This window comes from Lagopus leucura, unplaced genomic scaffold (genome assembly GCF_019238085.1).
Source record: "Lagopus leucura isolate 7727_CA_CO unplaced genomic scaffold, USGS_WTPT01 Super-Scaffold_100024, whole genome shotgun sequence".
NCBI lineage: Eukaryota > Metazoa > Chordata > Aves > Galliformes > Phasianidae > Lagopus > Lagopus leucura.
The window spans coordinates 6,005,942-6,019,198 of NW_024962276.1; the positions used below are offsets into that span (position 1 = coordinate 6,005,942).

General features: G+C 49.7%; 1 protein-coding gene across 1 annotated transcript in view; it reads right to left on the minus strand.

Moving 5' to 3' along the window:
* SSH2 (slingshot protein phosphatase 2) overlaps positions 1 to 13,257 on the minus strand; it is a 72,140-nt gene that overhangs the window by 44,122 nt on the left and 14,761 nt on the right. The window contains 1 exon segment of the mRNA XM_042879429.1: positions 4,523 to 4,566. Within this exon segment, the coding sequence (XP_042735363.1) occupies positions 4,523 to 4,566 (44 nt within the window).

Below are 13,257 nucleotides of genomic sequence, written 5' to 3' on the forward strand. Positions count from 1 at the left end.
TGGCAGATGAACAGAACACTTCTTTATCTCGGTGTTCCATTCTACACAAGCAGCTGTAGTAAATGCCACTGGGACTGGGCTGTCACTGAAAGGAAAGGCAGAAAGATGGATACAGGAAATGCATTCTAAAGATAAGGTTTGTGCTACAGGAGCTTAGTAATCTCCGGCATGGATAAACACAAGCTCTTCCGTACCCCGCACACGCAGATCCCTCTTACTGGAGGTCTGGAGCTAACCAAGCGCCTCACAGACCCAGCAGAACTTCCAGCTACAGCTCCAGTACCAACAAAACAAGTTTGGCAGCTGCAGCAGCAAGCAAGGGAAGCACAAGGCAGGCAGAGGAGCCAGAACACCCAGCGTGTGGCTTTTGGAGCCCCTCATAGCACAGGATGCGCTCAGGGTAACAGCAGTGTCAGCAGCCTGTCCACCAAATGGGGACGGTCCTCATCTCTAGAGTCACACACCTGGATGGGGTGAGTGAGCTCTGTGATGTGCCATCACCCTGCACCCAGACATGTCCCCAGGCACTGAGCAGCCTGCAGTGGGTGTCAGTGTAACCATCCAGCAAGCAGCCCTGCAGCTCACCTCGTGCAAGGAAACCCAAGCAAGCGCCAATTCCACGCGCTATCGAGGCAGTTAAAAACAACTCTTACACTTTTAGCAACCATGACCTTCTGTATTAAATTGTTGTCTCCCACTCCTAAAACAAAAGGTATTTACTCCCAGCTTGAAAGCTTGAGGCGTTTTGGCACATCCAGCTGTTATCATAGCGGTAATCTGATTTGCTTCCCTTCCCAGCTCACTCCTGGAAGGAACTCCTTTGACTAAAACAACAAGCCAGAAGGTGAGCACACATGGGCTGCAAACCTAACGCAGTGCACCTCCCTCTGGACTGGGGCAGATGAGCTCTTCAGGAGAACATTTGCATGTAATAAACCCAATTCAGGACAGGACCTGATTTCTCCTCTGGAAGCCCGAGGGAACACAGGCTCCATGTCTTTCCCTATAGACACAGACTGAGTGCAGGCCATAACAGCTCAAAGACTTCATCCCTGCAGCTGGCACTGGCCTATGCTCGATGTGCTGCAGGTACCGGGCAGCTTCAAATGCTGCATTTCAGCTCAGAGACAGCACTGGGAGCACAGGCACTGCTGCAACCAAAGCAGCCAGCACTGGGCCATCCTGCCAGCACGCAGCCCTGGAGATGTCAGCCATCAGCAAAACAAAGGTGCTGAATCCTCATAGCACAGGGCAAGCAAAGCTGAACTGATATACCAGCTGGTGTAAGCACAGCTCGAAGCTCTGTATGTGGGCATTTTAGGTGACTTTTAACAGCATCAGGATGATGCAGAGACTATGAATGCAGATCTTAGTCAGTTCAGTGCAGCAGCAACAAGTCTGCAGATAGCAGAGGAGCAGGCCAGCTGGTTTACGGCTTCCAGATAGCCCAATAAAAATGTCTAGAAGGCAGTTATGAGGGCAATAAACGTAACAAATTGATTGTTCCGTACACCTGCTTATGCAGTAGCTCCTTCTTAGTATCATTAGCCAAGAATTAGGTGAGAGGTACAGGCTCAGTCAGGGGCTTGTGCCAAGGACTCAGGGATCCCACCCCAATCTACAGGACTGGTGGTAGGTCTGGCAGGGCAGTGACCTGCCCAGCTTCTCCTGGAGCAGGGCTGGAAACATTCAGACAGACCCCAGGGCAGAGGTGAGGAGGCAGCTGTGGAGATGGGCAGAGCAAAGCTGGGCGCTGCTGCTCTCTTTGTGCCCACAAACCCCAACATGGAGGCGAGTGCAGACTCGTCACATCTCTGCAGAGCAGGTTTAAGTTCAAACAAGGTCTTCGTGTTTCCTTCCCCCTGCTGTGAGCCTCCAGTCGACGCAATCACAGCCCTTAGAAAGTGCAAATAGGTCAGCACCCGGACAAGTTGTTTAAGGTATGGTGGTCTTGATGCCTGTAAGTACAATTCAAGTTAGAAACTCAGTTCTCTGCCTCTTTGGAGGATGCTTGAGGTCGTTGCTCTGTGTGCTGCTCCCTGGTGCTGTCACACTGCCAGCCTTTGCTGCATGTTCCCCTTCACCTCTATACATGCCTCTTATCTCGGCAGCGAGCAAAGGCAAACAGCAGAAGCCTTAGCCCGCCCAGCCAGCCACAGCACTGGCAGCTGTTGGGCTGGACCTCAGCAGCACATCTGCCATTTGACAGCAGTGCCAGGACCCCAAAGACAGCCCCTGGAGGATGGGAACATGGGCTGTGCTCCCATCTGCAAAAGCCTCTCCATACCAAATATGTTCCTGTGCTTATGCACAGTGCTTATGCACAGAAACATTGGGTCTTCATTTGACTCCCTCACAAGTAATGCCAGGCTTATATGCTACCATCCCATTTAACAAATACTGATATTTTTATTAACTCAAACGTGCTTTCAGCCACAGCAGTGCTCTTGCACTCAGTGGCCAATTAACTGGCTGAGTTTGGACATGCTTGATGCCAGCTACACTACCTTGGGGCGGTGATGAAACAAATTCTACCAAGAGACAGAAGGAGTCCTTTGGAAGAAGGGTTCTACGAATTAAAAGAAAATTCCTACCTGAAGCACTGGCAGCTCCAGGCAGATCCCCAGGCTGCACCTCGGGCTTGCCCAGGTCAGCAGCAAGCAGTGCCAGAGCCTTTCATCAACACCTCACCTTGTCTTTAAAGCCAAACTCAGTCCATCACCTCACCGCTGTCTGGATTTTAACAGCTGCTGCTTGCCGTGCTCCCTTGAAATTGGGGATTAGAAAGAAGCACTCCTTCTTTCTGAGCTGTTTATAGACAGCTGCTGCTCCTCCTCTGCAGCTTCCTCAGGTTGATGACTTACCGTGTTTGGCTCTTACTTTTATCCCACTGTAATCATACATTCAACAGCACCCACGTGTCTGCAGGAGGGACCCCGGCTCTGTGCAGCTCTCTGGGCACAGCATTCAGATCACCAGCAGCAGGCTGTCATTTCCTCCCCCAGTACATGAAAAAAAACCACGCTTCTTTCAAACCTAAGCTACGACTGCTGCTAAGTGCCCACAACAATTACGTCCCTCCCCCCCCCAATATGTTCTGTATGCTGAGACGAGGTCATGAGCCCATCTTGTGACTGCTGGAAGGCTGGGAGTGAAGTTAAAAATTTGAGTTGAGCCGAGTTCAGCTTGAGCCTTTGGGACTGGTGTTTTCCAGCTTTCCTCACAGTCGTGAAAGATGTAAAATGAAGAAACAGATTCTTAAATCATCACTGAAGGGGAGAAGCCTGAGGGGTGCGGAGCAGCCACCGTCCCACAGCCAGGGGACTGCACTGAAGTCATGGGAACGTGCAGCCACAGCTGCTTCTCCTTTTGCAGAGCCATCTAAGCTGGTCCCAAAAGCAAAGCCCACATTGCCCTGAAACCTTTTAAATATTGAAAATGACAGTTTCCATTGTTACCTACCCACACAAACAGCATTAAGCAGAGAACAGCCGAAGAGCACATGAAGGGAGAGCTTTCACCTTTGCTTCCCCTTTTCTCCCCCCACAGGGAACCTTACTCCCTGCACACAATTTGGCTGCAACACTTTAAGCCAAGAAAGAGCTCTCGATGCTGGAGAAGTGACTTAGTTCTACACTGATGTTGCTTACTGTAAGCATTAAGTTTAGCTGAAATAACGCTTTTGGTGGCTGAGAGGATAGGAGACAAATCTCCTGACTCAAAAGGCCTACTGTCGAGATGATGACTGCGTTCTGAAAACACCATTTACACTCACCACCATTAATACATGTCACCATCTACACTGACACATCCACTGCAGGGGCTCTTGAGGCATAGGCTCACCCTGCACTTCTAGAAACACTCTTCACAAATCCCAAAGATGGATGCAACCACGGAGGTGCAGAAGCACAGCACAGGGGTGGCAATCACTGCTGAAACCCCTCCTTGATCTTCCTGCCAGCTCAGGGACCCCTGCACTGCTTTTGAGGCTTTTCAAAATCAGACAACAAAGTGTTTATTAATATCAGAATATTCTGATCACGGGCCAAACCCTGAGAAACAACGTCCATCAGTGGAAGACAAGGAGTCCACCACCAGGACATGCTCCTCAGACAAGGTGATGTCTGCATACACAAAGTGCAGGCTCACCATGCTCACAATTTGCTACAGGCACAACACCACCTCCTGGCTGCAAACAGCACTTTGGGAGATAACTCACTGACATCTTTGTGAACTGCTCCTCCTGTACATTTTAAGGTGTAAGCTGTTTTTTTCCCCATTTCCTGATGCAGCAATGCCTTCACTGGGGCACCATTCAGATCACTGTTAAGCACTGCGGTTTTATCTTTTGTTTCGGGTGGTTTTTTGCAGCCAGGTACCCACGAGACAGTTACATGAGATTAACAAGGGGCAGAAAGTTATGGCAGATAACATTCCCAAGTAAAACAAACCAAACCAAACCCCACAATAAGCACTGCAGAAGGTTTTGCAAAGAACAGCATCCTCTAAGTGACAATCTTACCTCCTGGGCTGGGACCGGCATTCTTCTTCCCCACTGTCTGCCTCCTGCATACATAGGAGAGAAAGGAAGAGTTAATATGCTTTAATATATACAGCACCCAAAGATTTGCATTTCACTGGCTTGACAGCATAAAGCAAAGGAAATTCTCGCTGCTCCTGCGTGGAGCTGTCACTGCCCAGGAGCTCGCTTTCTGTTCAGCTGTCACTTCACATTCCCTCAAAGGCCTCTTCACTCAGCACAGAGTGAAACTGCAGATTCCTTCCCTTCCTGCCAATGCCCCCACTGCATGCAGCAGCTATGAGCCAGACACGTAGCTTAATTCTGGGCAAAAATACTATTTTTTCTCCTTTTTTTTTTTTAAATCACTTTTATGTACACCATACTCATTGGTATTGCAGCATCAGCATTCGAATGTAAGAGTCCACAAAACCAGCATGTACTGAACCCACCCAAAGGGACCTGGTGCACGCAGAGCAGGAAGCTCCACATGACACACCAGGCTGTGTTAAGTGCAAAATGAGTACATACAACCTCTAGCGTGCTGCTGAACTTTAGCAGGCAGTCCTATCACAGCCCAAAGCAATACCTCAGTAGAGAGATCTCAGCTATTAATTGCATGTCACAGCACATATAAGCATCTATTGCCAGACACTGGCTAGAGATCGGGTACAGCATCTGCTTTTAATCAGTGAAAACTTATTATGCTTATGCAGATCTGCATAAGTGCTGCAGTGCTGAAGGTGCACATGCAGGAGAGCAGGGCAAGCTATGGGCATGGACACCTCTGCAGAACACACAACCTGACATGTTTAAGCATCAAGCTCTGAACAGGGGAGGAGTACAGTAAGTTAACTTCTGGTTTCTCTTATTTAAATGATCTGAATCTGTGGGTATGAAAGCAGCTAGAAAACACATGATTCCTGCTGCTCTTCTATTTCTAAGAACAGAACAAGAAATACCATGAAGGAGTTCGCATGGAGCCACTTCCAACCACAGCTTCAAGCTAAAACTTGCAGAACAACTGTCCACAACAAGCAAGAGCTGGCACAACTGCCTTCTACTCATCACATCTAAGAAGCAGCTCAACATGCCAGCAGCCTGATAAGGAAGCCGGCGTGCTCACCTCCTCCCAACAGGAGTACCTCAATGAATTCCACGGCCAACACGAAGCAAGCCGTGGCAGCATTCAGAAAGGGGCAGAAGCACGGGGGAAGAGCAGCCTCCCGAGGAGCAGAGCAGCCATTGTGGAGCCAGGCTCCGTTTGAGATGTCAGCACTCACCCAGCTGAGTTTGAATCCCTCTGAACAATTTGCTATCTACCTCTGAAAGCACCACTTGTTGTTGTGTGTGTGTTTGTTGTTGCTGGAAGTCCTCAGGTCCTTCCAGAGCATAAATCCCCATCAGTTTACTATGATGAAGTTGGTGGGGAGTACAGGGGCACACAGAGAGGTGGACCAGGGGAAGAGGGTACACGTGGGATAGATTAAGACATTAAAAAAAGTGAGTAAATCACAATGGTTCAAGAGCATCTAATTGGCTAGAGAACAAGTTCTCAAAACCACAGTAAGGAACACCAGCTGAAAGAGCACTTGAAATCTCTACTGTGCTCAGGAACCCAAACTATGCAAACATTTCTAGCATTATAATGAACGTTCATTTCCACAGGCCAAAAAAAAATCCAGGTCACAGCAACTGGTGAGCTCAGTAGGCCACAACAGCCCCACAACGACCAAAGGTTCTGAAACACAAATCACTGCCATGCATCACAAAAAATCAGTGGAGGAGCTCAGTGGAGGAGGCCAGACGGGACCAACCACCACCACCTGCCTCTGTGAAGCCCTCTCTAATATTAACTTCTTTACAGTGAGGTGACGGAGCACTGGAACAGGCTGCCCAGGGAGGTGGTGGAGTCTCCTTCTCTGGAGATGTTCAAGACCTGCCTGGATGCCAACCTGTGCGACCTGCTGTAGGGAACCTGCTTTGGCAGGGGGGTTGGACTCGATGATCTCTGGAGGTCCCTTCCAACCCCTACAATTCTGTGATTCTGTGATTATATAGCAGGTCTGTATCAGAAGTGGCTGATTGCCTAAAGAGAAGCGTCTGTGGAGGCTGCGACCCACGGCTTGGCTGCAATGACGGGTCACCCCACTAGAGGGAAGGGCAGGACAGGGGACAGGCGGCGGACACACGGACACATGGACACACAGCGGCTGTGCTGGGGCTCCCATGCTACACAGCAGCGGGCACCTCCAGCTTTTACTGCTTCTGGATTCCCAAAGCAAAGGAAGCACAGCTGGCAAGCACCAGCAAGCACTTAGAACCTGTGGACTCCTGGGGAAAGCACTGTGAGGAACCTGGGGCAGCAGGGACGGCACTCGGAGATGCAACCCGGGACACCAACACTGACTGCTCCCACTGCAGCCTTCTGCACCACATAGCCAGAGCCAGAACCAGGGCCAGGCCAGAGCCAGAACCAGGGCTCCACGCATTCAGCACAGCAAAGGAACCGACCCGGAGCCCCAGGGCAGCCTCAGGCCTCCAGCCCACAGAGCAGAAGTGCGGCCCGGGGGGAAGCGCGTCGCAGAGCGTAGAACTAGGCCACATATTAAATGCCGTTTAAAGTGGAAGATGAAAAAAATTCCATCTCTGCTCTTTTTGGGCCATGTAGGACAGAATATGCAAAACATTCATCCTGTTTGTGCTTTGATCTGCTGCCAACTGTCTGTCATCAAAAGGGCAAGGGAGAGGAGCGACATTTCTGAGCGCTGCTCTGCTCTGTGCAACGGCAGTCGCTCCGTGTCACGCAAGCGGCTCCGCTCCTACCAACCTCCTCCTTGCAGACTGATGCAGTGATAAACAAGATCCAGTCTGCGCTCTGATGCATAGGATTGGAGGTGTCTGCCTGTGCTTAACACTGGGAACATCAGAACAGCTTCTTTTGTTCCAAGAGACAGGATTATTAGGGTAACATTCACGGCATTTCTAACCAGGAACACTTCACACAGACTACACCCTGCAAATAGTCCTGCAAGCCTTGAAAGTGATTCCAGAGTAATAATTGCATGTGATTTTGTGCCAACATACCTGACTGTGCAGGCAGTGCCTGGGAAATGCTTCTATTGGGAACAAGCTGCAGCCATCAATACAGAGAGCACTGCCAATATGGACCAGGATGCCAGGTTGTTCCACTCCACGAGCCTCAGCACTGAGCTGACAGCTGCTAAGTACACACTTCAGACATTGAGGAACTTCTCCCCACTTCTCCATTTTCTAAATTTTGCCTGGGTGACACTTTCTGCATGGGCAACTTCATTGCTTTCCAGTGTCTGAGATACCTTTACAGAACCCCCTGCGCAGCAACAAACACCAGCAGCAAGAGATCCTAATTCCTTCCAGGCAGGCAGAAGCAGGAGGTGGATGTGAAGTCATTCTCATTTCACAAAACTGTTAAATTTCAAAGTGAATACTATGCTTTTTAAAATGATCCTTACTTAACCAGCACAGAGGTCTTGTGCAAGAGCAGAAACACAAAAGCTATTACAAAATGCTGTGACAATTTGAGGCCTTTTCACCTCTTAGCAAAGAGTAACTGGCAGCTTCTTACTGACACAACAGAAACCTAGTTTATGTGAATCCCCCCAAATCCGTACCAAGATTCAGATGTGATCGTGCCATCACAGAGGTCTTTTACCTGTCAAGCCAGCATCATGTGAACAACTGCAGACCCAGACTCAAAAGAGGTCTAAAATTAAACAGGCAATCTCCTCGTTCCCTGCCTGCCTGTCCCTGGGCCAGGTCCCATCCAGTTGTTCAAACACACACCAAGTGCTGCTGAGCCTAAAACAACCTTTGCAGGGAAGCATGCAGCTGCACTGGGAAATCAGAGGATGGGCAGCTGACTGAAGCATGCAAATATTCCTCTCTGTTGCACCCACTGATCTCCCCGTGCATCTCTGCACTACAGCTGCACTGTGCACTGCAAGCTGCTCCGTGCAGGACTTCTCCTTGGGTGTCACCAAGTATGAAGCAAACTTTTCTTCTAGCACAGTCACCAGAGATAAAAGCATTCATTGCACATGTGGGTTCCTCAAAGCTCAGCTCAACCACTGACACTGACACAGTGACATAGAGCTACTCCATGGTACCCAAGTCTGATCAGGACTGCCACGAGATGCCCAGAGCTGCACCTGAACAGAGGCCTGGATCATCACACAGAACCCAAGTTCAGCACCTTCCAATATTCAATAGATTTCTACTCAACAGCATGCCCTGTGTAGGGCTGCTCCTGTCAGTGATCTCAAAGCTGGAAGAAAACAAGACACAAACGTTTGAGTCAGATTGCCAATTATCTATTGCATCTTTCTGCAGCAGAGACGTTCATACAGAGTTGTATCAGTCTCCTAAATAAACTGTGTTCACATAAAGCCCACACATGCCGCATTTGCAGTAAGTCTGAAGTGCCAGCAACAACACTGGCTGGTAAAGGGAAACAAGGACTGACTTGAAAACCTGGGCCGAGAAAAGGTTCCCTTTTTTGGGTAGGAAGCCTGAGAGTGCACCCAAATTCACCAGCAGGAGTTCCAGGGCAGGATGGGGATGCTGAACTAACACAGCTTCCAGGCTGACTTTGTGTGGGAGCACTCCACTGTGCTGTACATGGGGATCTGCCCACAGCAACAGTCCATGGGCAGGCAGAGCCCACAGCTGCACCTGCAGAACAGACATCCTGCAGGCTGCAGCCATTTGTGTGAGCTGATACAAGCAGAGTGGTGATATAAGGAGATGCAAGGAGATGTAAGGAGAGTGGAGCCAGGGCTCCCCTCCGCAGGACGGGTCTCAGGGCTGAACAGAAACCAGCGCTCTTCAGAACCCCCCAGTCTCTGGAGGTTAACCTTAACCACTATTGAAAACGATAAAACTAATTAATGGAGTCCCCTACGCTGCAGAGGAGAAGCTCATAGCCACCTTTTGAAATACTTACATTTGCCATCAAACGCTTTAAAAATAGCAGCTGCTGCCAGGAAGCCTTCGAGTTTGACATAAAAGTGCTTTAGACAGCTGAGCTGAGCAAAGTAGGCCAGGGAAGGGGAGGGGAGAGCTGCATGGTGCTGTGTGTAGCGCTCCTACCTCTCCCCAGACACGGGGACGGGGCAGAGCAGCAGCTTTCCCAGCAGTTTCTCCCTCTCCCATCACTATTTGTATGATACGTTTTGAATGAACACCCTTTTCCTCCTCACATTTCTTCCGTGCTTGAGGCCCCACATACGCAGCCGCTCTCTGCAGCCAAGCTTTCATTCAGAGGTTGGCATTCCTTCCAGATTGTTTTCTGTATCACTTTGCTGCATCAGTAATTGGTATATTTAGGTCAAAGACATTGTGCTCTTGCTCCGGAGAAAGAAAAAACAAGTTCCTTATCAGAGCTTTCATCTTTCTGCTGGAGCTCAGGGATTTACACAAACTTCGTCCAGATTGGGCCTCACTAAAAACACAAGAAATAGCGCTCAAACATTTGGACACAAGAAGCTTCCAACTGGTACAAGAGTGAGAACGAGGAACAGCACGACATGGCCGGCCACACTACAGCACGAGCACAGATTAAAAAGGAGATTACTGTCCACTGAATTGCTGCAATGAAATAAGCTCGCCTGATGGGGAGTACAACAGCTTTTGCTTTAATCCCAGAGATGCTCCCAAGGGAAAAAAAAAATGCCACAAACACTTCATATTGACATTAAAAATCTCTGCACCACACGAAGCAGCGCAATGGATGATTTCTCTCTAAGTCATGGCATGTTGCTTGTCACCATCTAGACAGATACACACACTAAGAAACAAACCTGGCATCTCCCTAACAGACTCCTCTGACTTTCAGGCAGACATCTGACATCATGAGGATTCTCTGTGAAACGTAGGGCTTCCCAGAGCCTTGAAGGTATCCCTTCAGTCTACTTTTAGGCATAGATAATGATAGATAGGCAAAGATAATGAAACGGTCCACCGGACATCCCAAAATCCACAGGTATCCATTTCCACTTACATTGATGGAATGAGCGTGAGAAAACTCACTGACCCTAACAGCTCCAGTTTGCATACCAGGCATTGTTGCTGATGTCAGAGGTATGGTTTGGGTAAGACCAAGTCAAAAACTCACACGGAGGCTGGTGAGTCCCAGGGCAGGGCTTCTGGAGCTGGGCACAGGGACAGCCCACTGCACAGGTTACCACGATGAGAACCCCATCACCAGGCATGCACAAGAGGTGACAATCACAGAGGTGAAGCTGTCCCCAAAGGTTAGGAAGGATGGGTGCTCCACCAGCTTCTGGTTTAAGACAAAGCCCAGTTTCTCACTGGAATGGACAAATGTTAAGCGTGCTTTGAGAAAGAAGGAGATATTTGGTTTTTGCTCCAGATGCTGCAGGGCTATTTTAGGAGGAGGAGGAGGGTGGAAGGAAGGGAGGTGCACAGCGAAGGGAAGGGTCTTTGTCTTGCAATCAATCAGCCATCTTCCTGTTAGCAACAAGTTCACAAATAAAAGCAAGTTGGGGGTTTTGGTTACACCTAGATGCACACTCTCAGCTCAATCCCTATAGCAGTGATGTACGTGCAGCCATTCTCATGCAGGCACAGCTCAGTTCTGCAGCTGTGACTTTTCCCATGGTCACCATAGGGTCACTGAATAGAGCTAAATGCAAACCTCCCCTCGATGCAATGAGCACCATGGAGGAGGTGGTGACACAACCAAACTTACAGCAGCAAGTACGATGGCACCTCGTGCAATGGGGGTGGAGGGAAGATGAGAAAGGAAAATGAAGCTGAGGAATAACAGGAGGCTTTCCAGAGTAGTCAAACATGAGAAGAACTGAGATGCATAATGACCGTCCCTCGACTTTTGTTATTTCTCCCAGCCAGCTCCTCCAAAAATCTGTTATTGTTTATTTGGGTATCTGTCCAAACTGCTGTGGGAGGGGAAACAAAAAAGGCAATGCTGTCCAGCTCTTAATTCCTGCAGCTATCCAGCGCTCTTCATCTGTTAACGAACCAATGTCCTGTTTCTCTCTTTCCAGAGGCTGAAAGTTGAGAAAAACAGATCTTAATGAGACTCCAGCAAAGCAACCTGGTGCTATTTGTCTTTGGCCAGGATACACTCACCTTCGCTGGTTGATCCAGGCGGGCAGGGCAGCTCGGCCCCACATCTCCCTCCAAAGACCAAATGCTGGGTAAGTGGCACACAGCTGGCAGCATCGCTCCTCACATGTAAACCTCTGTGAAACACCACAGTGCCACAAAGGCCAGGCTGTGTCAGAAGCTGGAAGCAGCTGCCCATTCTCCCATCCAGACGTCACAGCCCTACGTGCTGCCCAGAACAGCTTCAAACACACATGCTGTGCTGAAGGCAGGAGAAGGACATCAGCCTTGGCATGAGGCTGGGCTTGCCTGACCCCTGCAGTTCAACAGATCCGTTAGATTTGTGGCCCTGCAGCACTCAGCTGCGTAATCCCAGCTCCTTTGTGCCATCTGTTGTCCCCTCAGCAGAGCAACCACGCGCTCTCCCCAGTAACAGGGTGTGCTGATCCCCCCCTTCATCTTCCACCAACCCTGCAGACTACCAGGATCTTCTTCCAGGGGATGCACAGCATTATCCGTAGAAAAATATATGGGATGAGAGAAATGCTTCGGAACAAAGGCTGGGGATGCAGGAGGCTGGAAGAGCTGAAACCTACTGAAAGATGTCCTCAGAGCTGTGAGCGCCTACACATCTTCTGAGAGCCAGGTTTAAGGTCCCACCTAAGCACTCAGTGCTCTCAGTTTCTTCTTATAAGGTATCAGTTATGAACAGTTTCCAATCGATACACCAGCCTTTGGAAAAATGCCCTACATGCACACTGTGCTCCTAAGACCACTGCCCTTAATACCTCCATGGCATGCTGCAGGCTGGGGGCTGTACCTCCAGCCCAGAAACTGGCTGCTCCCTGACCACAGGTTGGAAGTCAGTGACTGTTGGCTGCCTTGGGCTCCTTAATCCTTAAATCCCCACACTCTCTTCTTGAGGTTAATCCAGTTAAAACCTTCCCTTCCCTTCGGCCAGTGCCCTGAGTGAGCGGCCACCTGAGGAGCTGGGGCTGCTTCCCAAAGGCTGTCCTGCCACGTAACACAGCAAAGGACACATCTGATTGCCTGAAATTAGGAGCAGGTAGGTGAGGACAAAGTGCTCCTTAGGGATTGGTGAAGTCAGCAGGAATCAATCCAAATCCCCGAGCTGCTTTCTGCCTTAAGATAACAGGAAACAGGTTTATGCTATGCTAGGGTAATGCAATCTTAAACCAGTGTAAGCCCCTGTGAAAATCCCGCTTTGGGAGGAGAGCACAACTTGCCTTTGAGGTCATCTCTAAATAAGATGGCTGTAGGGCATTGCTGGGCTTGAAGTGGCAGAAGGAAACGGCCCCTTCAGAAGCACACTGCCCATGGGCTGCCCGGCTCACCAGGCCATGCACTGCAGCCAGGGCTCAGAACATATTTGTGCTTTGGTTCACTCACGAGCAAAAGAAGCACCGGTCTGGTTTTGAGGACTGTTTATCAGCATCATCCTTCAGCCTGGGGCAGCAGGATGGGCAGCCCCAGGCAGGCAGTGAGCAGGGTGCTTGTGGAGATAGCAGGTATGGGCTGGGAGGGGGGGTGTGCAAGGCTGAGCCCAGCGCATTCCTAACCACAGATATGGAAAGCCTCTGCTCCCTACT